The following is a 24858-nucleotide window of genomic DNA, read 5'->3' on the forward strand; positions in this document are numbered from 1 at the left end:
AAGAAAATTGTCATGTTGTTCTAAAGGACTCTCAAAATAATATAAGTGAAGCATGAGAGATCAATTATTTCTATAAAATAGAACCACCATCGTGCTCTAAAATATATAAGTGAAGCACTAGAGCAAAAAACTGTATAGCTCAAAAGATATAAGTGAAGCACATAGAGTATTCTAATAAATTTCAATTCATGTGTGTCTCTCTCAAAAGGTGTGTATAGAAAGGATGATTGTGGTAAACTAAAAAGCAAAGACTCAAATCATACAAGACGCTCCAAGCAAAACACATATCATGTGTCGAATAAAAATATAGCTCCAAGTAAAGTTACCGATGAACGAAGACAAAAGAGAAGATGCCTTCCGGGGCATCCCCAAGCTTAGGCTTTTTGGTGTCCTTGTATTTTACCTTGGGGTGCCATTGGCATCCCCAAGCTTAGGCTCTTGACACTGCTTGTTCCATATTCCATCAAATCTTTACCCAAAACTTGAAAACTTCACAACACAAAACTTAACAAGAGAATCTCGTGAGCTCCGTTAGTGAAAGAAAACAAAACACCACTTCAAGGTACTGTAATGAACTCATTATTTATTTATATTGGTGTTAAACCTACTGTATTCCAACTTCTCTATGGTTTATAAACTCTTTTACTAGCCATAGATTCATTAAAATAAGCAAACAACACATGAAAAACAGAATCTGTCAAAAACAGAACAGTCTGTAGTAATCTGTAACTAACACAAACTTATGGAACCCCAAAAATTCTAAAATAAATTGCTAGACGTGAAGTATTTATCTATTAATCATCTAGCACTCTCCAATAAAAATGGCAGCAATTCTCGTGAGCGCTAAAGTTTCTGTTTTTTACAGCTAGATCAAAAAGACTTTCCCCAAGTCTTCCCAACGGTTCTACTTGGCACAAACACTAATTAAACACAAAAAACACAACCAAAACAGAGGCTACATAAATTTTTCATTACTAAACAGGAGCAAAAAGCAAGGAATAAAAATAAAATTGGGTTGCCTCCCAACAAGCGCTATCGTTTAACGCCCCTAGCTAGGCATAAAAGCAAAGATAGATCTAGGTATTGCCATCTTTGGTAGGCAATCCATAAGTGGCTCTCATAATAGATTCATATGGTAATTTAACTTTCTTTCTAGGGAAGTGTCAAATGCCTTTCCTTAATGTAAACTGGAATTTAATATTCCCTTCCTTCATATCAATAATTGCACCAATCGTTCTAAGGAAAGGCCTACCAAGAATAATAGGACATGAAGGATTGCAATCTATACCAAGAACAATGAAATCTACGGGCACATAATTCCTATTTGAAACAATAAGAACATTATTAATCTTTCCCATAGGTTTTTAATAGTGGAATCCGCAAGGTGCAAGTTTAAAGAACAATCATCAAATTCACGGAAACCTAGCAAATCACACAAAGTTTTTGGAATCGTGGAAACACTAGCACCCAAACCACACAAAGCATAGCATTCATGATCTTTAATTTTAATTTTAATTGTAGGTTCCCACTCATCATAAAGTTTTCTAGAGATAGAAACTCCCAACTCAAGTTTTTCTTCATAAGATTGCATCAAAGCACCAACGATATGTTTAGTGAAAGCTTTATTTTGACTATAAGAATGAGGAGAATTTAGCACGGATTGCAACAAGGAAATACAATCTATCAAAGAGAAATTATCATAATTAAATTCCTTGAAATCCAAGATAGTGGGTTCGTTGCTATCTAAAGTTTTAACCTCTTCAATCCCACTTTTAACAATTTTTGCATCAAGATCTAAAAACTCCAAATTTTTGGGACGCCTTCTAACTAAAGTTGACTCATCTCTAGTCCCATCATTATCAAGATTCATATTGCAAAACAAAGATTTAATAGGGGACACATCAATAACTTTTAGATCTTCATCTTTATTATCTAACTCTTCTGGTTTAGCGGCCATATTATTAACTAAAGTGGCCTGCTTATCAGAAATTTGGGCAATTAATTTTTCAAGATGACCAAACTGAGATTTCAAACCATAAAATTCCTTAGACATATCATCGAGCTCTTTATTCATGAAACCGATAAAACCTTTTTGTTCTTTAAGCTCGTTTCTAAACAAATTATTATGCTCAAACTGCAAGGACATAAAACTTCTGACGTTGTTTTCGATTTCTTCAAACCTTCTAAGGTGAGGATCAACAACTTTTGGTAAAGCCATAAGGGCAACAAGCAACAAGAGGCAAGCGAAAAAGAGGCGGACGGAAAAGAGGGAGCGAATAAAACGGCAAGGGTGAAGTGGGGGAGAGGAAAACAAGAGGCAAATGGCAAATAATGTAATGCGAAGGATAAGAGTTGTGATGGGTACTTGGTATGTCTTAACTTGGCATAGATCTCTCCGGCAACGGCGCCAGAAATCCTTCTTGCTACCTCTTGAGCACTGCGTTGGTTTTCCCTTAAAGAGGAAAGGGTGGTGCAGTAAAGCAGCGTAAGTATTTCCTTCAATTTTTTAGAACCAAGGTATCAATCCAATAGGAGATCACGCGTGAGTCACCTCGTACCTACACACACAAATAAGAACCTCGCAACCAATGCGATAAAAGGGTTGCAAATCCCTTCACGGCCACTTGCAAGAGTGAGACCTGATAGAGATGATAATAATAAGATAAATATTTTTGGTATTTTTATGATATAGATTGAAAGTAAAAGATAGCAAAATAAAGTAGATTGGAAACTTGTATGATGGAAAATAGACCCGAGGGCCATAGGTTTCACTAGTGTCTTCTCTCAACATAGCATAAGTATTACGGTGGGTGAACAAATTACTGTCGAGCAATTGATAGAAAAGCGAATAATTATGAGAATATCTAGGCATGATCATGTATATAGACATCACGTCCGAGACAAGTAGACCGAAATGATTCTGCATCTACTACTATTACTCCACACATCGACCGCTATCAGCATGCATCTAAAGTATTAAGTTCATAAGAACAGAGTAACGCCTTAAGCAAGATGACATGATGTAGAGGGATAAACTCATGCAATATGATGTAAACCCCATCTTTTTATCCTCGATGACAACAATACAATACGTGTCATTTCCCTTCCTTTCACTGGGATCGAGCACCGCAAGATTGAACCCAAAGCTAAGCACTTCTCCCATTGCAAGAAAGATCAATCTAGTAGGCCAAACCAAACTGATAATTCGAAGAGACTTGCAAAGATAAATCAATCATACATACAAGAATTCAGAGAAGATTCAAATATTGTCCATAGATAATCTGGATCATAAACCCACAATTCATCGGATCTCGACAAACACACCGCAAAAAGAAGAGTTACATCGAATAGATCTCCAAGAGAATCGAGGAGAACTTTGTATTGAGATCCAGAGAGAGAGAGAAAGAAGAAGCCATTTAGCTACTAGCTATGGACTCGAAGGTCTAAAGTAAACTACTCACACATCATCGGAGGGGCCATGGAGTTGATGTAGAGGCCCTCCATGATCAATGCCCCCTCCGGCGGAGCTTCGGAAAAGGCCCCAAGATGGGATCTCTTGGGTACAGAAGGTTGTGGCGGTGGAATTATGTTTTCGTGGTGCTCCTGGATGTTTGCGGGGTATATGGATATATATATATAGGAGGAAGAAGTAGGTCGATGGAGCAACGAGGGGCCCACGAGGGTGGAGGGCGAGCCCAGGGGGTGGGCGCCCCCCTACCTCGTGGCCTCCTCGATTGTTTCTTGAAGTCCACTCCAAGTCTCCTGGATCACGTTTGTTCCAAAAATAACGCTTCCGAAGGTTTCATTCTGTTTGGACTCCGTTTGATATTCCTTTTCGGCGAAACACTAAAATAGGCAAAAAACAGCAATTTGGGCTGGGCCTCCGGTTAATAGGTTAGTCCCAAAAATAATATAAAAGTGTAAAAATAAGCCCATTAACATCCAAAATAGATAATATAATAGCATGGAACAATCAAAAAATATAGATACGTTGGAGACGTATCATCGCGCGATCATGACGAATACTATCCCCAAGCCCTCACTGCGGAGCAAAGGGAAGAACTACATAGCCGCAATGTCCAGGCGCTCCAGACCCCCATCGTTGGGGAGACCTCCGAGGCTCGGGCCTTGGAGGCTGCGCGCTTAGCCACCTTGGCTGAGCGTATGCGTCTGGAGAACCTCCAGCGGTCACTCGACGAATGCGCCCGTCAGCAGATCCCTAGATCTAGTCGACGGCCACGACAACTGTTTTCGCCTGAACCTCAGGTATACCGTACTCCGATTCAAAATGTCACAGCAGCAGCCCGCACAGCAGAGTCGATTCAGCCATCACATTCGACCCAATCATCTCCATGGTCGATGGGCCGGACGGAGTGCTCCCCCGACATCGCTTCCTAATCCTAGATGGGGACAGAGGGTAGATGCGGTGGAGGCTGCACGACGGCGGCGGAGGTGGCACAACGGCGACGGAGGGGGCGGCACGGCTAGATTTGATTCAGGTTATAGTGAGTTTCAGTTTTGCGGCCCCACTCGTTAGCACGTAACGGTCAAAATGTGGACTCGGCCCTATGCGGCCCCACTCGTCAGAGTTAACAGTCAAGCCATTGACCCGACGGCAACGTCCGCTATGACCAGTTCTAAGGGTTTCGGGCAAGGGAGTGGGGAAAAGTGAGCAAAAGTTAAGAGCGTGGGGATGAATGGGTAGAACTAACGAACCAGGGGCACAGAAATAAATATCCCTAAAAACTTTCATGAAGATCATTGAACAAAGTAAACTTGACCTTTTGTAATAGTTTTGAGATATGATGATAGTGATATGTGTGTCATGTTGATGAGTAATTATGGTTTAGTAAGAATATTGCTGTTAAGGTTTGTGATCCCTATGCAAGCACGAAAGTCAATAGTTATGCAATGAAATTACATATCCTACTTGTGTTGCACTATTCGGTGTTAGTTATGCTTAATGCTCGCTTATGTGATTTTTCGTTTCTTGGTTGGTTGCTCCTCAATCTTTTGCTAGCCTTCACTTGTACTAAGTAGGAATACTACATGTGCATCCAAAACCCTTTAAACCAGTTTTTCTACATGAGTCCACCATACCTACCTATATGCGGTGTTTCCGTGTCGTTCTAAGCAAATTTGTATGTGCAATTTCTAATTTTCACAATAAATTTCCTTTTTGTGTGCTCATACCGCTCATGAAGCGGCAGGGTGTGGCCAATATTTTCCATGCTAGGTCTGTTATTCTCAAGATGGTGTTTATTCACTTGTCATTGCACGAGAGTACGGCAAAGGTATTAGGGATGCCCAGTCCCGAAATGAAAAATGAATTTACTTTATGTTGTCAAATAATAAATTCCTTGGAAAGTGTTGGTATGGACGGTACCCGTGGATACGGCTAGCCATGGAATGTGAAGGTATGGTGGAAAAAGGAATAAACTTTATTTTTTGTTTGGGAACCGCCTATGATATATCTAGCATGGAAAGTGTTGGGAATTACTCGGTCATTTTCGTTGACGGGAAAAGTATGCCACCCAAAATGTGTATCTCTATTTTTCCGCTTTGAGCTCTCGCACCTCTACAAATCCCTACTTCCCTCCGTGAAGGGCCTTTCTATTTACTTTATGCAATTTTTATTTTTATTTGAGTCTCCATCTTCTCTTATAAAGAACCAACTAAGGGGCACTATGATCGTACTTGAGCATTGGTTGTAGCAAATATGCGAGTGTGTTTCATGAATGGATCAATGATTGAGCATGATGGGCTAGGGATAACTGGCTTTAGCATTGATATTTTGAAAGACTTGGTTGCTTGTTGATATGCTTGAGTATTGAAATCTTCATGTCAACACTAGACTATTGCTTTGAATCATATAAAAGTCCATATGTCCATGCTACAAAAGAAAATAATATGTGACGAACATGTTAGGCAGCATTCCACATCAAAAATTATGTTTTTATCATTTAATGCTATGGGAAGTCTAGTGGGTTCACCACCTAGCATTATTAATGACACAAATTTGACTCTCGAGCCTGTTATGCAAAGATTAGACGCTATTGAAAAGAAGATGATTACTGAGGAACAAATTGAAAATTTGGATAAAAGAATGCATAATCTTGCTAATAAATTTGGGTCAAAAGTGGGAGAGGTTTTTAAGCTACTAAAGGAAAAGGAAACCATAATCAATGAAAGAATTGAAGAAAGCCCCTCTTGGATTGATAAGTTGGAAGAAAATTTTAGTAACTTAAGCACCGCTTTTTCTTCCATTAAAACTATTGAAAAAACTCCCGTAAAAATTTGCAAGTTTACTCAAGCCATTAAGAATAAGGGTGCTGCTTCTAATAACAACAAGGGAGATCTTAGAATGATTAGTATTCACCCCGATTTTCTTGAAGTGATAAAAGATCCTACTTGCAAGAATGAATTTTTTGATCTCGTTCCTAGGAGTATTGTTATTGAAAATTTATATGCTAAATCTTTGAGGAATGTTGGTTGTGTGATTGAGGAATTGGGAACTAAAGATGACAACACTTGAATCTATACATTATGCCTAGCTAGGGGCGTAAAACAATAGCGCTTGTTGGGAGGCAACCCAATGAATAAATTTTTTTTATCCTTTTCTTTCTGTTCTTGAGTGTTTGCACAATTATGCTACTGTTATGATTGTGTTTTTTATGTTTTAATTAGTGTTTGTGCCAAGCAAAGCCTTTGGGATCATGTTGGATGAAAGTTGATTTGATCTTGTTGAAAAACGAAAACTGTGCGCGCGAGTCAGAAAATTATTAAAACATACAGAAGTGCGATAAAATCCTGATTTTTGTACACAAGATTGATATACAAATTCCCACATTTTCCTAGTTTTTCAGAATTTTTGGAGTTACAGAAGTGTTCAAAGTTTTCAGATTGCTACAAACTATTCTATTTTGGACATATTCTGTTTTCTTTGCGTTGTGTGCTTATTTTGATGAATCTATGGACTTTATCGGGGGTATAAGCCATAGCAAAGTTGGAATACAGTAGATATAATGCAAAAATAAAATATGAATGGGTTTGCAACAGTACTTAGAGTAGTGATTTGCTTTGTTATACTAACGGATCTCACGAAGGTTTTGTTGAGTTTTGTGTGACTGAAGTGTTCAGGTTTGGGGTGAGACCATGATGGGTGAAGGAATAAAGAGTAAGAAGAGCCTAAGCTTGGGGATGCCCCGAGTGGCATCCCCTCTTTCTTCTAACAACCATCGGTATTTTACTTGGAGCTATATTTTTATTCATCACATATCATGAGTTTTGCTTGGACCGTCTTGTATTATATGAGTCTTTGCTTGTTTTACTTTTTAGTTTGTGTCATCTATCCTTGCTGGACACACCTATTTGAGAGAGACAAAGTTATGCTATGATTTGTTAGAATTGCTCTGTATGCTTCACTTAAATTTTTTGAGCTATGGAATTGCTCTAGTGCTTCCCTTATATCTTTTTGAGCACGGTGTGCTTCAATATTTTTGAAGAAATGCTCTCATGCTTCACTTAGATTTATTTGAGAGTTAGTAAAAAATTGAAGAAATTCTCTCAGGCTTCACTTATATTATTTTGAGAGAAGAAAAATTTTATGCTCATGTTCTTCACTTAGATTTGTTTGAGCTTATCAAAAGCAACATATGAAATTAGTCCCAAAGTGATAGATATTCAAGAGGGATATGATAAAAACTTTCATGGAGATCATTGGACAAAATAAACTTGATTCTTTGTAACAGTTTTGAGATATGATGATAGTGATATGTGTGTCATGTTGAGGGATGTGTAAGAATATTGGTGTTAAGGTTTGTGATTCCCTATGCAAGCACGAAAGTCAATAGTTATGCAATGAAATTACATCCTACTTGTGTTGCATTATTCGGTGTTAGTTATACTTAATGCTCGCTTATGTGATTTTTCATTTCTTGGTTGGTTGCTCCTCAATCTTTTGCTAGCATTCACTTGTACTAAGTAGGAATACTACATGTGCATCCAAAACCCTTTAAACCAGTTTTGCCACATGAGTCCACCATACCTACCTATATGTGGTGTTTCTATGCTGTTCTAAGCAAATTTGTGGTGTTTCCACCATACCTACCTATATGTGTTGGTATGGACGGTACCCGTGGATACGGCTAGCCGTGGAATGTGAAAGTATGGTAGAAAAAGGAATAAACTTTATTTTCTATTTGGGAACCTCCTATGATATACCTAGCATGGGAAGTGTTGGGAATCATTTTTGTTGACAGGAAAAGTATGCCACCCAAAATGTTTTGTCACTATTTTTCCGCTTTGAGCTCTCGCACCTCTACAAATACCTACTTCCCTCCGCGAAGGGCCTTTCTATTTACTTTATGCAATTTTTATTTTTATTTGAGTCTCCGTGTTCTCTTATAAAGCACCAACTAAGGGGCACTATGATCGTACTTGAGCATTGGGTGTAGCAAATATGCGAGTGTCTTTCATGAATGGATCGATGGTTGAGCATGATGGGTTAGGGATAACTTGCTTTAGCATCGATATTTTGAAAGACTTGGTTGCTTGTTGATATGCTTGAGTATTGAAATCTTCATGTCAAAACTAGACTATTGCTTTGAATCATATAAAAGTCCATATGTCCATGCTACAAAAGAAAAGACTATGTGATGAACATGTTAGGCAACATTCCACATAAAAAAATTCTGTTTTTATCATTTACCTACTTGAGGACGAGCAGGAATTAAGCTTGGGGATGCTGATACGTCTCCAACATATCTACAATTTTTGATTGTTCCATGTTGTTATATTATCATTCCTGTATGTTTTACAATCATTTTATGGCAACTTTATATCATTTTTTGGGGCTAACCTATTGACATAGTGCCCAGTGCCAGTTGCTGTTCTTTTGCTTGTTTTTTACTTTGCAAAAAATCAATACCAAACGGAGTCCAACCGCATCGAAACTTTTTGGAGATTTTTTCTGGACCAGAAGACACAAGATGGGCCAAAGAAGTACCAGAGGGGTGCCCCGAGGGGGTACAACCCACCCGGGCACGCCCTGGTGGGTTGTGCCCACCTCAGTGGCCTCCCGCACCGCCTCTTCGCCCTATAAATACCCAAATATTCCAGAAACCCTAGGGGAGTCGACGAAACACAATTCCAGTCGCCGCAAGTTCGAGAACCACGAGATCCAATCTAGACACCATCACAGAGGGGTTCATCATCCTCATCGGTGCCTCTCTGATGATGCGTGAGTAGTTCATTGTAGACCTACAGGTCTGTAGTTAGTACCTACATGGCTTCCTCTCTGTCTTTTGATTCTCAATACAATGTTCTTTTGGAGATCTATTTGATGTAACTCTTTTTGCAGTGTGTTTGTTGGGATCTGATGAACTCGGAGTTTATGATCATATCTATTTTATCCATGAAAGTTATTTGAGTTTTGATCTCTTATATGCATGATTACTTATAGGCTCGTATTTCTTCTTCGAATCTTTGGTTTAGTTAGGACAACTAGATTGATTTTTCTTGCCATGGGAAGAGGTGCTTTGTGATGGGTTCGATCGAGCGGTGTTCTTTCCCAGTGACAGAAGGGGTAGCAAGACACGTATTGATCGTTGCTATTAAGGATAACAAGATGTGGTCTATTCCTACATGAATAGATCTTGTCTACATCATGTCATCATTCTTATTGCATTACTCCATTTATCCACGAACTTAATACACTAGATGCATGATGGATAGCAGTCGATGTGTGGAGTAAGAGTAGTAGATGCAGTCATGAGACGGTCTACTAATCTTGGATGTGATGCCTATATAATGATCATTGCCTGGATATCGTCATAATTATTTGAAGTTTTATCAATTGCCCAACAGTAATTTGTTTACCCGTCGTATGCTATTTTCTCGAGAGAAGCCACTAGTGAAATCTACGGCCCCCGGGTCTATTCTTTATTATATTTGCTTTGAGATATATTTTTATTTGCTTTTGTTTTCAGATCTATAATTCTAAAACCCTGAAAATACCTTGCTGCACTTTTTATTTATTTATTTATTTTGTTTTATCGAGAGGTTTATTTATCCAAAATCATAAAAACCAATCTATCTTTTACCCAAGAGGGATTGACAACCCCTCTTACGCGCCGGGTTGCAAGTTTTTGTTCTTTGTGTGCAGGTACCATTTACATAGTGTTGCTTGGTTCTCCTACTGGTTCGATAACCTTGGTTTCATCACTGGGGGAAATACCTACCGTAGCGTGCTACATCACCCCTTCCTCTTCGGGGAAAATCTGACGCGGACACGAGCCATCACTATGCTGCATCATCCTCTCCTCTTTGGGGAAATATCAATGCAGATACAAGCAATAAGGTCTTTGCAAAGTCTCCTCAAGGGGGACCATGTTCGTGGATTAACAAATGTGAGTTTTGCCAAAGACCGTGCTTGCAGTGCTTGTATTGAAGCAAAGCTTCATGAAACGGCTCACTGACCCACGACTATCTACTCGAAGAGGCCCTTGAAACTCCTTCACATGGATCTCTTTGGTCCTCCATCCTTTGATAGTCTTGGGGGAAGAAAATGTTGCTTGGTGATTGTAGATGATTACTCAAGATACACATGGGGTGTACTTCTTCAAGAGGAAGAGTGAGACTCAACAAACCGTCATCGACTTTGCTAATGAAGCTCAACGTCAACATGAAGCAAAGATGTTGATGATTAGAAGTGACAACGACACGAGTTCAAGAACTACACATTGGATGAGTTTCTTAGTGATGAGGGAATCAAGCACCAATATGCCGCACCCTATACCCTTCAACAAAATGGTGTGGCAGAGAGGAAGAACTGAACATTGATGGATGCAACAAGGGCCATGATGGCAGAATTCAAATCTCCGTACAACTTTTGGGCTGAAGCCATCAACACCGCATGTAATGCACCCAATCGGCTCTACCTCCGCAAAGGCTTGAACAAGACTCCATATGCGATACTTACGGGTAACAAGCCCAACCTCAAGTACTTCTGGGTGTTCGGTTGTAAGTGTTTCATTCTCAAGAAAGGTGTTCATTCTGGTGATTACCGTAGTTTGATGAGTTCATGTATTCACTATGTGTTAATGCTTTGTTTCAGTTCTCTATTAAAAGGATGCCTTAATATCCCTTAGTTTCCTTATGGACCCTGCTACCGCGGGAGGGTAGGACAAAAGATGTCATGCAAGTTCTTATCATAAGCACGTATGACTATATACGGAATACATGCCTACACGACATTGATGAATTGGAGCTAGTTTTGTGTCGTCCTAGGTTATAATTGTTACATGATGAATGTTATCCAAAGTTATCATCGATCCAATGCCTACGAGCTTTTCACATATTGTTTCTTGCTAAGTTACTATTATTGCTACTACTGTCACAATCACTACAAAACTATTGCTGCTACCGTTACTGTTACCATTATTGTTATTGCTATCAAAATTACCATATTATTGTGCTACTGATCACTCTGCTGCAGATATTTAGTCTTCAGTTGTGGTTGAATTGACAACTCAACTGCTAATACTTGCAAATATTCTTTGGCTCCCTTGTGCCAGATCAATAAATTTGGGTTGAATACTCTACCCTCGAAAAGTGTTGCGATCTCATATACTTGTGGGTTATCAGACCCGAGCGACCCGACTTGAGATTCCATGACGGTTGGACAGAGGGCGCGTGATTGCTACAGTCGACACATGTCCATGACAGGTGGACCGTCCATTCACCCGTGGTCGTCATTGGGCGGCGTGATACATCTCCAACGTATCTATAATTTTGATTGTTTCATGATATTGTATTATCAATCTTGTATGCTTTATATGCCATTTTTATTGTTTTTATGGACTAACCTATTAACTCAGCGCCCAATGCCAGCTCCTGTTTTCTGCATGTTTTTGGTTTTCCAGAAAATCATACCAAACGAAGTCCAAACATGATGAAACTTTTTAATGTTTTTTCTAGACAAAAAGAGACCCTAGAAGCTTCAGAAGGAGGCCAAAAGACTCATGACGGAGCCATGATGAGTGAATTTTATGCATACTTTTTAGAGTATATCATAGTGCCAAAACCCCTCATATCATATCCATCTAGCACTTATTCGTGTCCCCCATGCATAGTTTTTGATATTTACTTGTTTTACCAAGTTCGTTGCACACTTTTTATTTTGGGATTTCTATTTATGTGCCTCATTGCTTAGTCCTCCTTGATTTTACCCAAGCACACTTCTTTTGCTCACTTTTCCCCTCCACCGCACCACCCACCCTTACCAATGCCCAAATGGTGGTTTGGTGTTGGTCAAGGAAGTTGACTGTTAGCCGGCGCTGTTACTGACGCGTGGGGCACACCATGCCAGGTGTCGCTCTCACAATCGGTCGTGTGCGTGCTCGCATGCATGAGTGGTCACATCATGGTCACATCAGCGCTTTCACACACAGGGAGTACGCACCACGTGATTTCCCATGCGAGGAGTTGCGTCACCGGCGTGCCCAACATGCATCTATTAATGCATTTTATAGCCGTGTGGGGCCCACCGATGTTCACCCACTCCAGTCACAATCCCCTCCTCTCCCCTCGCCGCCCCACACACTACTAGGGAAAAGCCTATACACAGAATTTTACCAGTAGTGTTGTACAAAATCAAGCGCTGCTGCTACTTAGTAGCAGCGCACGTAAATAAACTGCGCTACACGTAAATAAACCGCGCTACTGCTATGACTTTAGCAGTAGCGCGTACTAGCAAAAAGCGCTGCTGCTACGTTTGAGCTGGGCGCACATGGCTAGCCCAACCTAGCAGTAGCGCGTATAATGGCCCAGCGCTATTGCTAATCTCCTTAGCTGCAGCGCGCTTACGTGTAAAGCGCTGCTGCTAACGAAAATAAAATAAAGTGAAAAACAAGTAGAAAAGTAAATGAAAATGAAAGAAATAGAAAAAGAAGAAAGGGAAAAAAATAAAATGTAAATAAAAATAAAAGAAAAAAGGGAAAAGGGAGAAAGGAATAGCAGTAGCGGGTTTCAGTAAACGCGCTATAGCTAACTTAGCTATATCGCGTTTTCGGAAACGCGCTACCGTTACGTTTCACTTAAACAGCGGTTTCCCCCCACCCCGCCCCCCGGCTACCAATTCTTCCCCAAATCGTCCCTCGCCCTCGCCGTCGTCTCCTCACCGCCGCCGCCCGAGGCCGCCCTCAGCCTCACCGCCGCCGCCCGAGGCCACCCTCAACCTCACAGCCGCCGCCCAAGGCCGCCCTCCACGTCACCGTCGGCGCCCTCCACCTCACCGCCGCCCGAGCCCGCCCAGGACCGCCATTGCCCGTGCCTGAGCCCGCCCTCTCCGCCCCTACCTCCGTCACCGAGCACCTCCCCGCCACCGTCTATCCCCTCTCTGTAAGTCTCCCGCCCCTCTCCCTCACTCATCTCTCTCTGTATTTTAGAGAAAAAATTAGATGTTAATTAGATGTTTTTCAGTTAGGGCACTAGAGTTTTGCTAGGTTAATTAGGTTAGTAGTGCTGCTAGTAGTATTGGTACAGTAGGTTAATTAGGTGATGTTAAATGAATAACCTAAATGAATGAAATTAATAGTTAACTGGATTTTTTTTCCTTTCATCATTATAGAGCACTAAAGTTAACTGAATTTTGTTCTATTGGTAGTTAAATGAATTTTCTTCTACACTGTTTGCAGGGAATGATGCTTAGTGGCCTATGTTTTGCCGGAATGTTGATTCATTTCTTTTCCGGCAAATTTCAGGTTCTCGATTTGTCCACTTTTTAGCAAAGCTCATGCCAAAATTTTCCGTGAATTTCAGCATGACTTGTGCTACAAACTAGGACATATCGAGTGCCCGTGATTTGCCGCACCAGGAAGGAGTCAACATTCCTGCAAAACAATAGGCTTTTTTATGTCATTATTCATTTTATTAGGTCTAGAATTAATTAACTAGATTTAATCATAGGAAACATGGCTAGCAACGATGAAGGACGGGGTTCTGGTGATTGCGACGACGCCTACCGGGTGGCAGACGAATTTTTTAGCCTTACCGATGATCAACTGATGTTATTGCTGGGCCCACCGATGGCATCGGGGACTGAGACCGACACGCAGACCGGTGCTAAGACTGAGACCGACGCTCAGACTCAGACCGGCATCGAGACCGGCGCTGAGACTGAGACCGGCGCTACCTCGGGGAGCGGAGCCGGTGTAGAACCGAAAGCAAAGAGGCAACGGGTTCCTAACAAACTCAGAACTACTAGAGTGGTGGTCAAGGAGGTGGACGACGGCAATTTTGAGCCAACGACGCCCGAGGAAGCACGTCGATGCTACGGCAATCAAATAGGCTGCATCGTACGGACAACCGCCACCATCAACGATGAGAAACTACAGAAGATAGAAAATATGAGGAGCTCCCTCCTAAAGAAGTTTCACCAGATATTCTTGTTCCCGGGCCGGAATGAGAAGGATTATAAAGATCCAGATGAGGACCCGGCAATGAAGAAGATAAACAAACACGCCATGACCAAGTTTAGCGACGCGTTGGCCGCCTGGAAAAATTGAGTGAAAGCAAGGATCATCGACAAGAAGGAACCCTACTCCGAGATTGTAAAGGATAATCCGACAATCACGAAAGAGCAGTTTCAACTATTCAAGGAGGCTTGCGAGGCCGAAGATGCCAAAAAAAAGTCTAAGTACATGAAGGGGCTTCAAGAGAGGAACATTGGGAGCCACCACCTCGGAAGCCGTGGTTACGGCGGAAAGAGGTCCAAATGGGCCAAGGAGGACGAGGAAGTCGCGAGTCTGGGCATCCCAGACCCCTTGGCGGAGTTCACCGTCCCGCAGGAGCGTGACGTCCTCAGGGCCCGGCACCGTTGGGACCCAGTGAAAAAGGTTTACGAGACAACACCGGTCATTACGGAGTTCATGAGACTGCTGGTAATTTTAGTTTCTGATCAATTCGACTGCACACGTTAGTCATATTTGTAAATGATCGTTGTGCCTTTTGCAGAGAGAGCAGCACAGGATTGCGGCCGAAAGCGACTCGCCGTCTGAGGCATTGGCGAGGCCCAAGTGGGACACTCCATTCAACCAGGCGTTGAACATATTGAAACAACAACTGGTGGATACTCGACCGTCGTATGGACGCGTGCACGGTGTCGGAGACAGCACCACGTGGAAGAAGTACTACCGTGAGACCACGGAGGAGAGAAAGGAAAGACGGAGGTTAAATGAAGAAAACATCGACAAGAGGGTTGAGATTGTGGTTGAGAAGAAATCAACTGAGACAGTCGCAATAGCGGTAGCTGCCGCAAAACAGGTGGCTTTAGATATTTCTACTACCTTGGTTTCGGCCGTTTTCAATTGGACCAGGCAAAATCCAAAAAAAGATGCAGCGGACTTTCCCCTTGCTGACTTCTTGGCGGGGAGCAGCTCGACTAGCGTTGCACCAGCACCTGCAGCTGCACCTGCTCCCGCACCGGCTCCCGCACCGAACGTGCTAGGCGGTGCTTCGTCTTTGGCTGAGCTCGACGCCCTCACGGTATCTGTCACACCGGCCCCCTTCAATATAAATGTATAATCTCCCGTTTTCGTTGCCTTTCGGATGTCTCACGTCGCAGACTTTTCTTTGCAGGCCGGCGAAACCCCGTGCACCATATTGTACACCATCGGCGACCAGAAGGTGGACGTGGGGAAGGCGACGATAATGGAGCCGAAGGAGCCATTGTTCCACAGCCGGCCGATCCCCCCGAACGTCTTCAAGGTTTCCGTGGCCAGTGTCAAACCGGGCCACGATAATTTGCCTCCTCCAGTACTACTGGGGGATGACGACGAGACACCGTGGCGGCTTGGTGATTGTTGCAATGCTGGGTGGGTCCTGTTGTGGCCAAAGAGTCTGCTTCGTCTGGAGGCGGCCGGGAGCACACCCACGAGCACGCAGCCTCAGCAAGGTATGAACATCAACACCCCACCTACCCAATTATCGTCGGGTGTCGGGTTGGGTGATAGCGAACGGGGTAAGGAGGAGGCTCCATTAGTCGCTGATGACGTCGCCATGGATGAGGATGAGGACGACGATGGCGCTGCTGAACAGTATGTCTATACTGGCGCCTCCTCAGGGTTTGAGCGTCATGAGTCGGTGCCTGAATTGCCGCCTCAACATATTATGGACGACCTTCCGATAGTAAAGAAGTTTAGGAAGAGAGCGAGGAAAGGCAAAAAAGCTATTTCTATGATCCATCCGCATCAGCAGCCTCGGCTTCAGGACCGTATAGATATCCCCGGTGCGGATAAATGGCATATCCCCGGTCAACCAATCCTACCTGCAACAGCGCTACGGGCCAGATTCGGCGATCTAAAGAGACTTCATGACGATGTGTTGCGGGTAGATAAAGACCTCATCGCCTCGAAAGATCTAGGATACCCACTCTACGTGGTTAACGTTCCGTGGCAAATGTCGTACGTCGACAGCTTCCCCGCGGATAAGTTCTTCCTCCGATTCGATTACATATTCGACATGTTTCACGTGAAGAAGCTGGATTTTACGTTTGTCCGCCTTTATGCCTTGCACATGAACTACATCATCGGGGTTGAGCAGATATCTCATATCTGTGTCGCTGACCCGTACTACATGCACGAGGGCTTCTTGGGAGTCTGCGCAAATCACCGTGAATACGCGAGGGATTACATCGTCAGTTTCATGCTCACCAATAAGGACAAGGGGGCGATTCTCGTGCCTTACCATCTCGTGTAAGTCATCCGCGCTGCTATCCTTCCTTCGATTTCAATCATTCATTTGCACGGTGGAGGCTAATTAATTTGAGGACTTATTTTGCGCAGCAGCGGGCGCGCCATCCTCATCATCCTCTACCCCCGATTCTCCCACGCTCTTTACTTGGACACGTCGAAGAACATTCACAAAAAGGATTACACCCACATCAAGGATGTTCTCGACAGTGCTATGTATCACTACCAATCACTGGGTGGAGAGGTCAGGGACAAGAAGATGAGGGGCGACAGGGTCGCCTTCGGCCATAAGACCAACTTCTGCTGCATCCAGCAACCGGACGATTCTCTTAATGATGGATTCTATGTCCTACACCACATGCTGGAGTACAGACGGGATCACCAGAACCTTCGCATGGCACCTTCTTCCGGCGATGCCCATATTCTGCAATGGGCAGAGGACATAGGAGATATCAAGGATCATCGACTTCGAGCTGAGTTCTATAACATCCAGCGCGAACTTGCCCAAATCATCATGAAGGAGGTCATCGGAAAAACAGGGATGTTCTACGGAGAAGGACAAATGTCGCGGGAAGACGTCCGAACATGGATAGCCTCTCAGCGTCTCGACCTGAAGCCTTTCACTAGGCTCGGGGACTATCTCCCTGACTTGGATGGATGGAACGACATGTTGGAGTGATTGTCGATATAAGACAATGTGTCCGTTTAGTCCATACTTTCTGTATGACAACTTTGAGTTATGCACGGTGAAACTTTATTTGTGATGTAATTAAACCGTCCTCCTCCTCGACTAGCGAAAATCACTCTAGTTAGGGCATTTCGGGGTACAATGAACTTTGTTATTTATGCTTATGATATGTTGTTTTTATTTTTGCCAAGTCTATCTCTTTCTGTTGCTCAACTATATATGTTGCATATCATCGACTCATGTGATGATGCAGGTGCATAGATCATAGATGGCGAAGAAGTGCTATGCCAGGAGTATATATACGACAAGTGGCCGGAGTGTCAGGCCCTTCCGGTTTCCGAGCGACAGGCAGTAGTTAGTTTAGAGGGATACGAACTCATGTTCTCAAAGTGATAGCTCTTCTCGCGTATATCATTGTTTAGATGGATGACGATATATTTGCATATCATTCGAGACTTGTATCACTATTTTCGAGATGATGACGAGATACCACTTTGTGTTGGATGATGATTATGATGACGACATGATTTGATGAGACTAATTGTATGTATATGCTATGATTACATTTGTATGTGTATGATATGCTAAAGATTATTGTATAAAGCCTATTCAAATACAAAACAAATACAAAACAAATATGCAGGAAAAAAACTAATAAATAAAGTAGTAGTAGCGAGGGGGGAAATTTAGCAGTAGCGCCGCATTGTCAGTAGCGCGTCCCAGCAAACAGCGCTGCAGATAATATCAGTAGCACCATTTCCCAAAGAGCGCTACAGCTATTCATGTATAGCAGTAGCGTGGGACAACCGGCGCTACTGCTATACGTTAGTTGTAGCGCCTTATTAGTAGCGTCGGTGCCCGCGCTACTGAGAGGCCCAAAACCCTCGCTGCTGGTAGGCTTTTCCCTAGTAGTGACAACCCTCTCCACCATGCACCTCCACCAAACCGTAGTCGCCTCCCCTTCCGCAGCCGCAACAATGGCCAAACACGATGGCCTGGCGAGCTGGTTCCACCACAAGGAATCTGACCATTTGAGTTACGCTTAGTTCATGAAAATTTTGCCTCACGATTGTAAATCTATATTAATGGAACAAAAACTATTTTTTCCTCGCAAAAAATGAATAGAGATGGTGATGATTAGACGCTGACCAAATTAAGGCTTCAAAGTGCACATGACAATTAACTTTCTCTTTCCTCCTCCACTTTAGCCTTAATTTCCTTCTCCTCCCGTCAGTGCCGCCGCCGGTCTGCACCATCTCTGATGGCCTCTAGGCCATGGAGATGCGGAGGATCTCGACCCCCCGCCGGCGGGAGGGACCCCCGTTCTTGTTCTTGTTAGATTCAATATCTTGGTTTGGGCTATGTGGCGGTGTTCCAATGGTGCATCTAGCATCTTCAGTGGACGTGTGCAGGTGTGTCTCCATCCCGCGGGATTCAGTCAGTGCCGGTCTTCGGCGGATCTATTTGGATCTGGTCTTCGTTCATCTTCGTTTGGGTATTTACATGTTTGACCCTTCTGTTCAATAACTTTCTTCATTGGCAATGGTTGCTGCTCTGGTGCGTTGGTCATATGGGGTCTTAGTACGACAACTTCCTAACGGTTTACTACAACAAGGTTTGCGTGGCTCCGGTGAGAGAGGGGCAATGACGACGACGCTCCTTCGGCTTGTTCGAGTGCTTGTAGTCGTCGCTAGGTGGTCCCCGGATCTGGTTGTAATTTGTGTTACCTTTTTAGTGTTTTTTGTATCGTCAAGATTGAAGATGAATAGTTTGGAACTTTCTTCCAAAAAAAGTAGTATGGAAAAGGGGATAGATTAGAGAAATGAAATATAAATAATATGAATATACTTATTAACCATGTGATCTCTCAACTAAAGTAAATAATTTGATGAGATTAAACAATGCACAACTTGCTAGAAAAATAGAAATGTTTTCCCTTTTTCCTTCTAAAAATACAAATCTTAAATAAACACAAAACACAAATAAAATAATGCAAGTGCTTAGTAATGAGCCTTCACTGTTCTAATCTTCACACCGAGGAAACATAAGAAATACACTATGTGAGACGAAAGAACAATTCACAAAGATGGAGCACACATAAATGGTGGTTCACATTATTAACCAACTAACCTGCACACTCACGCATATATTTCACGCATTATTGAAGAGCAATGAACAATAAATCTCTGAACATAATTACCACCATGTTACAATCGTCAGGGAAATCCTCTTGATGCAGGGTTAAGCAACTAACATCATAAACCCATCCCCTTATCAGAAAGACATCAGCAACTGAGACTCGTGTCACAGAACAAATTACTCAAACAAGCAAGGAATAACAAAATAACAAAAACACAACTAAAGAAAGAAACTTATTATCACGTGAGTATAAGGACATAGTAAGATATCATCATTTGTGTATATGCATTTGATCGAGAGATGATACCTCTTGGACAACTAAAATGCATCTCGTCCTGCTGTAACCACATCAGAATTTTCCAAGTTTCTGACATATTGGAAGGTCCTAACTTATTATCTCATCCAATTACGCAAATATAGATTTGTATGTTTGGTAAAGAAGAAGACCGGAGAAGAAAATATATCACTAAAAATTCTAGATGTAGAAAAACAGAGTAGCTCGGCGTTCAGAAACCTATGTTAGAATCGCATCTTCCAACATATCATTATAGGCTCATGAATCATATGGTATGGTCCCATAATGGCGGCATAAATTATGCCCTTGGGGGTAATAATGTTTTCAATAATAAAATGTCATTTCTGGGCAACACATTTTTCCTAATTTTAGTTACATGATGTCATGTCAAGATGGATTGCACACTACACTGATTCAGTTCAGCAACTTAAGCTTGAAGTTTTCATACCAGAACCACTGCACCTGTCTATACACACGGGAGAAACATACCCCAATGGACTAAATAGCCAAAGGAAGGATACTGAAATAACTGAATTGCATAGACTTAGATCTGACCTCTCGGGCTAGGAAACAGTGGCACGCATCTATGGCTGACCTAACTGCCACCCTCTGGCAGATTCAACCACCATGCAGTATCAGTCATGGCCAAAATTGAAACAGTGTCCGACTATAATTGTTGAACAACACAAAAGGAGATGTGTAGACATGGAAAATAAGATGTATCTCCGTGACGTGACTAGCAGGTTAGAATTGTCCATCGTTGATAAGAGCATTAACAACAAAAATAGTCTGCATGTTCGATTATGGGAGTCATACTATCAACAGATATTTTTGCATTTGTGCAAAGTAATTTCTTCAGATGTCTTCTTTAGCAATGCATGACAATACAATCTATGCAAAATTAGTACATTGGAAAATAAGATGTATTAATGCATGATAATACAATCTTGCTAAGAAAATGGAGGCACAGTACTTACCTTCAGTGGATGGTAGCATTGTCTTCTTCAAAGGGATTTTGACGCAATCTGCTAGAGTAAATCAAAACAGTAAAAGGTAAATTTGCTACTTTAAGTTATTTTTGTGATCTAGGGTTTACCTTGTAATACTCTTTGACTGGCAGTATCTCTTCTCGTCGCAGCAGATCATGGAGCAGTTGTCGAAAACCACACGACGCTTTCCTTCTCCTGGCTGATGCGTGTGGTGGTCAATTAAGTTGAAGGTGATGGTAGGACGAGGGAGCGAAGGCCACGAAAATCTATAGCCGAGGAGAAGAAGAGGACGGATCGGGTGATATTCTGTAGCCGGGGAGAAAAAGAGGACGCATCTATGGTAGGACGGGGAGGGTATTAATTGTGAGAAAAAATGGTGGGTAAGGCAGACATGGGAGAGGAGGAGGCAAATTAAGGTGCCGATGCATTCTCTCCATTAATGAAGAATTGGAGAAGGTGAAGAGGAAGAGGGGCAGTTGTGGAGAAGAAAGGACGCAGAGGAGGCGCTGCAAAAGCAAGCGATGCGATGCGGGAACCCTAATGGGTACAACATACGGGCTTCCAACATTGAAAGTCCGAGCAGCCCATACAGGCTTCCAAACATTGAAAGGCCGAGAAGCCGCTTCGTACAGCCCAACCGCTAGTACAGAGGTGGAGACACGCAAAAAAAGTCAGGCATCGAGGGATGACGTGCGGGATGGCGCCAGGAAAAGAGAATGACGTGGCCTTGCGAGAGAGCAGAAATATAACATAGTAAATGACATGGCACATTATTGAGGTGGACAGTGTGCATGATGAGAGAATAGGAAATAGTGAGGAGCAACTTCTTAAGAAGGATAGATTTGATTTTTTTTCTATACATTTCGTACATGTGGACACAATCTGTATTTAGCGCGGATGATGAATCTAGCTAGTGGTCTACGTACAGTTCTATATGGCGCTGAGCTGCCTGACGTTGATCGGGAAGATGAAGGGCGCGGATCCGTCGAAGGCGGTGGCGGTGAGCTTCTGCGCGGTGGCCTCCGTGGGGTGGTAGAAGTCCCAGAAGACGTGGTCCGACCTGTTGGCGCAGTAGCTGCTGAGCGGGGTGCAGGCGATCTTGGCGTTCATGTCCCCGAGGCCGCAGCACGCCGCCTTGGCCTCAACGAACCCGTACTCCGCCGGCTGGTTGATGTACCGGAGCAGCGCGGCGGAGGAGTCGAAGAGCGCGTAGTGCAGGTCCGTGTTCTTGGCGGCCATGCCGCTCAGCACGCCCTCGGCCGCTTTGTTGTACTGCACAGCCATGGCGTTTCCCACGGCGTTGCAGACCTTGGCGGAGCTCATCTCCCGCAGCGACGGGGTGCAGCCCACGGGGCCCGTGCCGAGGAACAGCACCTTGCGCGCGCCGAGGTTGTAGAGGCTCTGCAGCTGGCCGGAGAGGGACTGGATGAGCGCGGCGACGTACTGCTGCTGCTGGGAGGGTGTGGCGGCGTTGTTGGCCTTGGCGTAGTGGATGATGTCGTTGCTGCCGATGGTGATGGCGAAGATGGACCTGGCCAGGTGGGTCGCCGCCTTGGCCTGCCCGAGGCTGCGCGCCAGGGAGGAGTACACGCCGGAGTAGTACTCGATCTGCTTGTCCAAGGTGATGCACTGGTTCTTGTTCGTGGCGTTGGAGACTCCTGCGCCGCCGGAGGCGAAGCTGACGCCGTTCACGTAGTTGGCGTTGCTGCTGGAGGACAGTGCCAGGTACGGTGGCGAGGTCGCCAGCCCGAGCTTGTCGGCTGCATGCATCAACATCAAACTCACAATCAGCATACATCAACATCAAAACTAGCTGCAGTCCTCCGGATTAGAACCGTGAGAACGTACACTACTACACGTACGTCGGTATGGTCCCTCGATAGGGAGATGTTGCATGGGAACAACTTTGACTTCACTCACCAATTGCTAGCTCGGGACAACTACGTTGCATTCTTTGGTTGGGTTGAAAGACATGGCCAAGATAACAACGTACGTCTACAAGAATGCATAATTTCTTATGGCCGCCAAATCTCTAGGTATATGTGCAGTGAAGTTGAAGTTCTCTATCAGTCAATGCCTTCTCCAACTGGCCAAGTCACAGTTGCTACAACTTGGATATATTCATATATAGTAAAAAATGCCTTCTCAAGTCAAATTGTGAGTGAGGAATATGGACCGCCTAAAATACTAAATTATCTTGCCCGTGAATGCAGCGTAGCTGCTGGGATTAGTGCAGATTTCTTCCTCTTCTTCTTCCTTTTTTTTTGCATAAGCAGAAGAACTTGCGGATCGAACCTATATCATTTATGTAATCTATAAATCTGGTAACGGTTTTGTTAACAACCGTAGTAACTAACCTAGCTCGGGCCGTCGCAACAAGCAAAGAAAGAATGGATGGTAAAATGGGTATGCAACGCACCGAGGAAGTCTGCAGAGTTCTTGCCGTTGCTGAAGCGGCCGGTGGCCTTCCCGCCCGCGTAGTCCATGCCGTTGTGCGAGAAGTCCGCCTTGAGCAGCGTCAGCAGGTGGTTGTTATTCCCGACGTCCGCCAGCGAGTCCCCGAACACATACACCGCCGGCACGGACCCCGCCGTCGCCACCGCGGCCATGAGAGCCATGATAACCAGGGAGCAACAAGCGACTACACTGGCAACCGCCATTGCTAGGTAGCTCAGACGAACAAACAAGTGTTACTCCGAGCAGCTAACGCGGTTTGTGTTTTGCACTCGTACTACTCCTTATCTTCTCACACTAGACAATGAGTTGAGTTCAGGAGGTTCGGCTGACGGCAATTTATATAGGCCGCACAGGATCGAGTGGAAGCAAGCGTTCAACCACGGGAGGGATAAAACATTCTTTTTTTCTGAAATGGAGGATAAAACATTCTGCTTCTACATGTGTGTACTGAAAAAGAGCGCGCGCGGCAGAGGAGTGCGTACGTTTGTTCCAGCGTGTGTATGTGCTCTGTGGTGTGGAGAAGACGGCAGGGCGATCACATAAACAAACGGCCAAAATGACGAACGATCGTATGGGACGGGTCTCCGTCCGGTTCCCTTTCCATGGTCTGGCGTGCCCGCGCCTCTCTCTGTCTCTCCCGGGTGTAAGTGTTCACATGTACTGTACTATGATAGCACTGTTTTTTGAAAGATGGATGGTTTTTGTTTATGATCCGCGTAAGCGGCGCGTCTCTCTCTCGGGTAAGTGTTCACATGAACGAAACGGATGAGGGGTGCCCTGAAATTCCGTAGGCGTCATCGACTGGTGCTAGCTCGGCGAGTGCCACATGTTCATAAGTGTTCACATGTATGATTTTCATTTCAAAGGCATATGATTTTTATTTATAACCAGCGTACGCGGCATGTCTCTCTCCGTCGAGGGTAAGTGTCCACATGAACGAAATGAAGAAGGACGAATTGCATAAAAGGACAAAAAAAAGAAGAGAAAGAAACAAAAGAGTGCCATGAGGCCGGTTTCCTAGGTGTCATCAAGTGGTGTCAACTCCCCGGGTGTCACCACTTCCTTGTGTGCTTTTTGGGGTCGCTGGGTCAGGTGCGTTTTTGTCGGTGTTTTTTTGTTCACTATGTCGCATGGTTTGCTCTTGCATGTCGTGTTTTTCTAGTGTGGGTGGCACTCTAGTAGGGGTTTCTGGTATCTCTCGTGGATTTCTATTTTGGGTATGGTTGTCATCACTAGAGTTTCTAATGGCTGATGGCTCTTAATCATTCCTTGAGGTGCGTCAACTGCTCCTACTGTATTTCTCTATTGCCGATAGAGCTAACATGGATAGGGTTTTTGTTGTCTGGCATGCTGGCATCATATTTGTGAGGGGCATGTTGATTCGTGTGGTATCGTTCTTTTGGGCACAATGGAGCAGACTAAACTTTAAGATCACCCAACAAGCGAGAGCTGAGAACAGGGGTCTCCTTAAGAGAGTTTTGTTGAGAGTCACTGATGTTTCCTAGGTTCCATCTTGATCATCAACCCCATCCACCCCGG

The 24858-nt window shown here is 43.7% G+C and overlaps 1 protein-coding gene across 1 annotated transcript; it reads right to left on the reverse strand.

The window, feature by feature from the left end:
- Positions 1-21672: 21672 nt before the first annotated feature.
- LOC125511074 (GDSL esterase/lipase At5g55050) lies at positions 21673-23630 on the reverse strand. Its single transcript, XM_048676352.2, has 2 exons — positions 23282-23630; positions 21673-22622 (listed from the first exon to the last, which is right to left on the reverse strand). The coding sequence occupies exons 1-2, from the start codon at positions 23520-23522 to the stop codon at positions 21793-21795; spliced, it is 1071 nt and encodes a 356-aa protein (XP_048532309.2). The 5' UTR covers positions 23523-23630; the 3' UTR covers positions 21673-21792.
- Between the last annotated feature and the right edge of the window lie 1228 nt (positions 23631-24858).

Source organism: Triticum urartu, chromosome 5A, assembly GCF_056163025.1.
Source record: "Triticum urartu cultivar PI428250 chromosome 5A, HENAU_Tu73, whole genome shotgun sequence".
Taxonomy (NCBI): domain Eukaryota; kingdom Viridiplantae; phylum Streptophyta; class Magnoliopsida; order Poales; family Poaceae; genus Triticum; species Triticum urartu.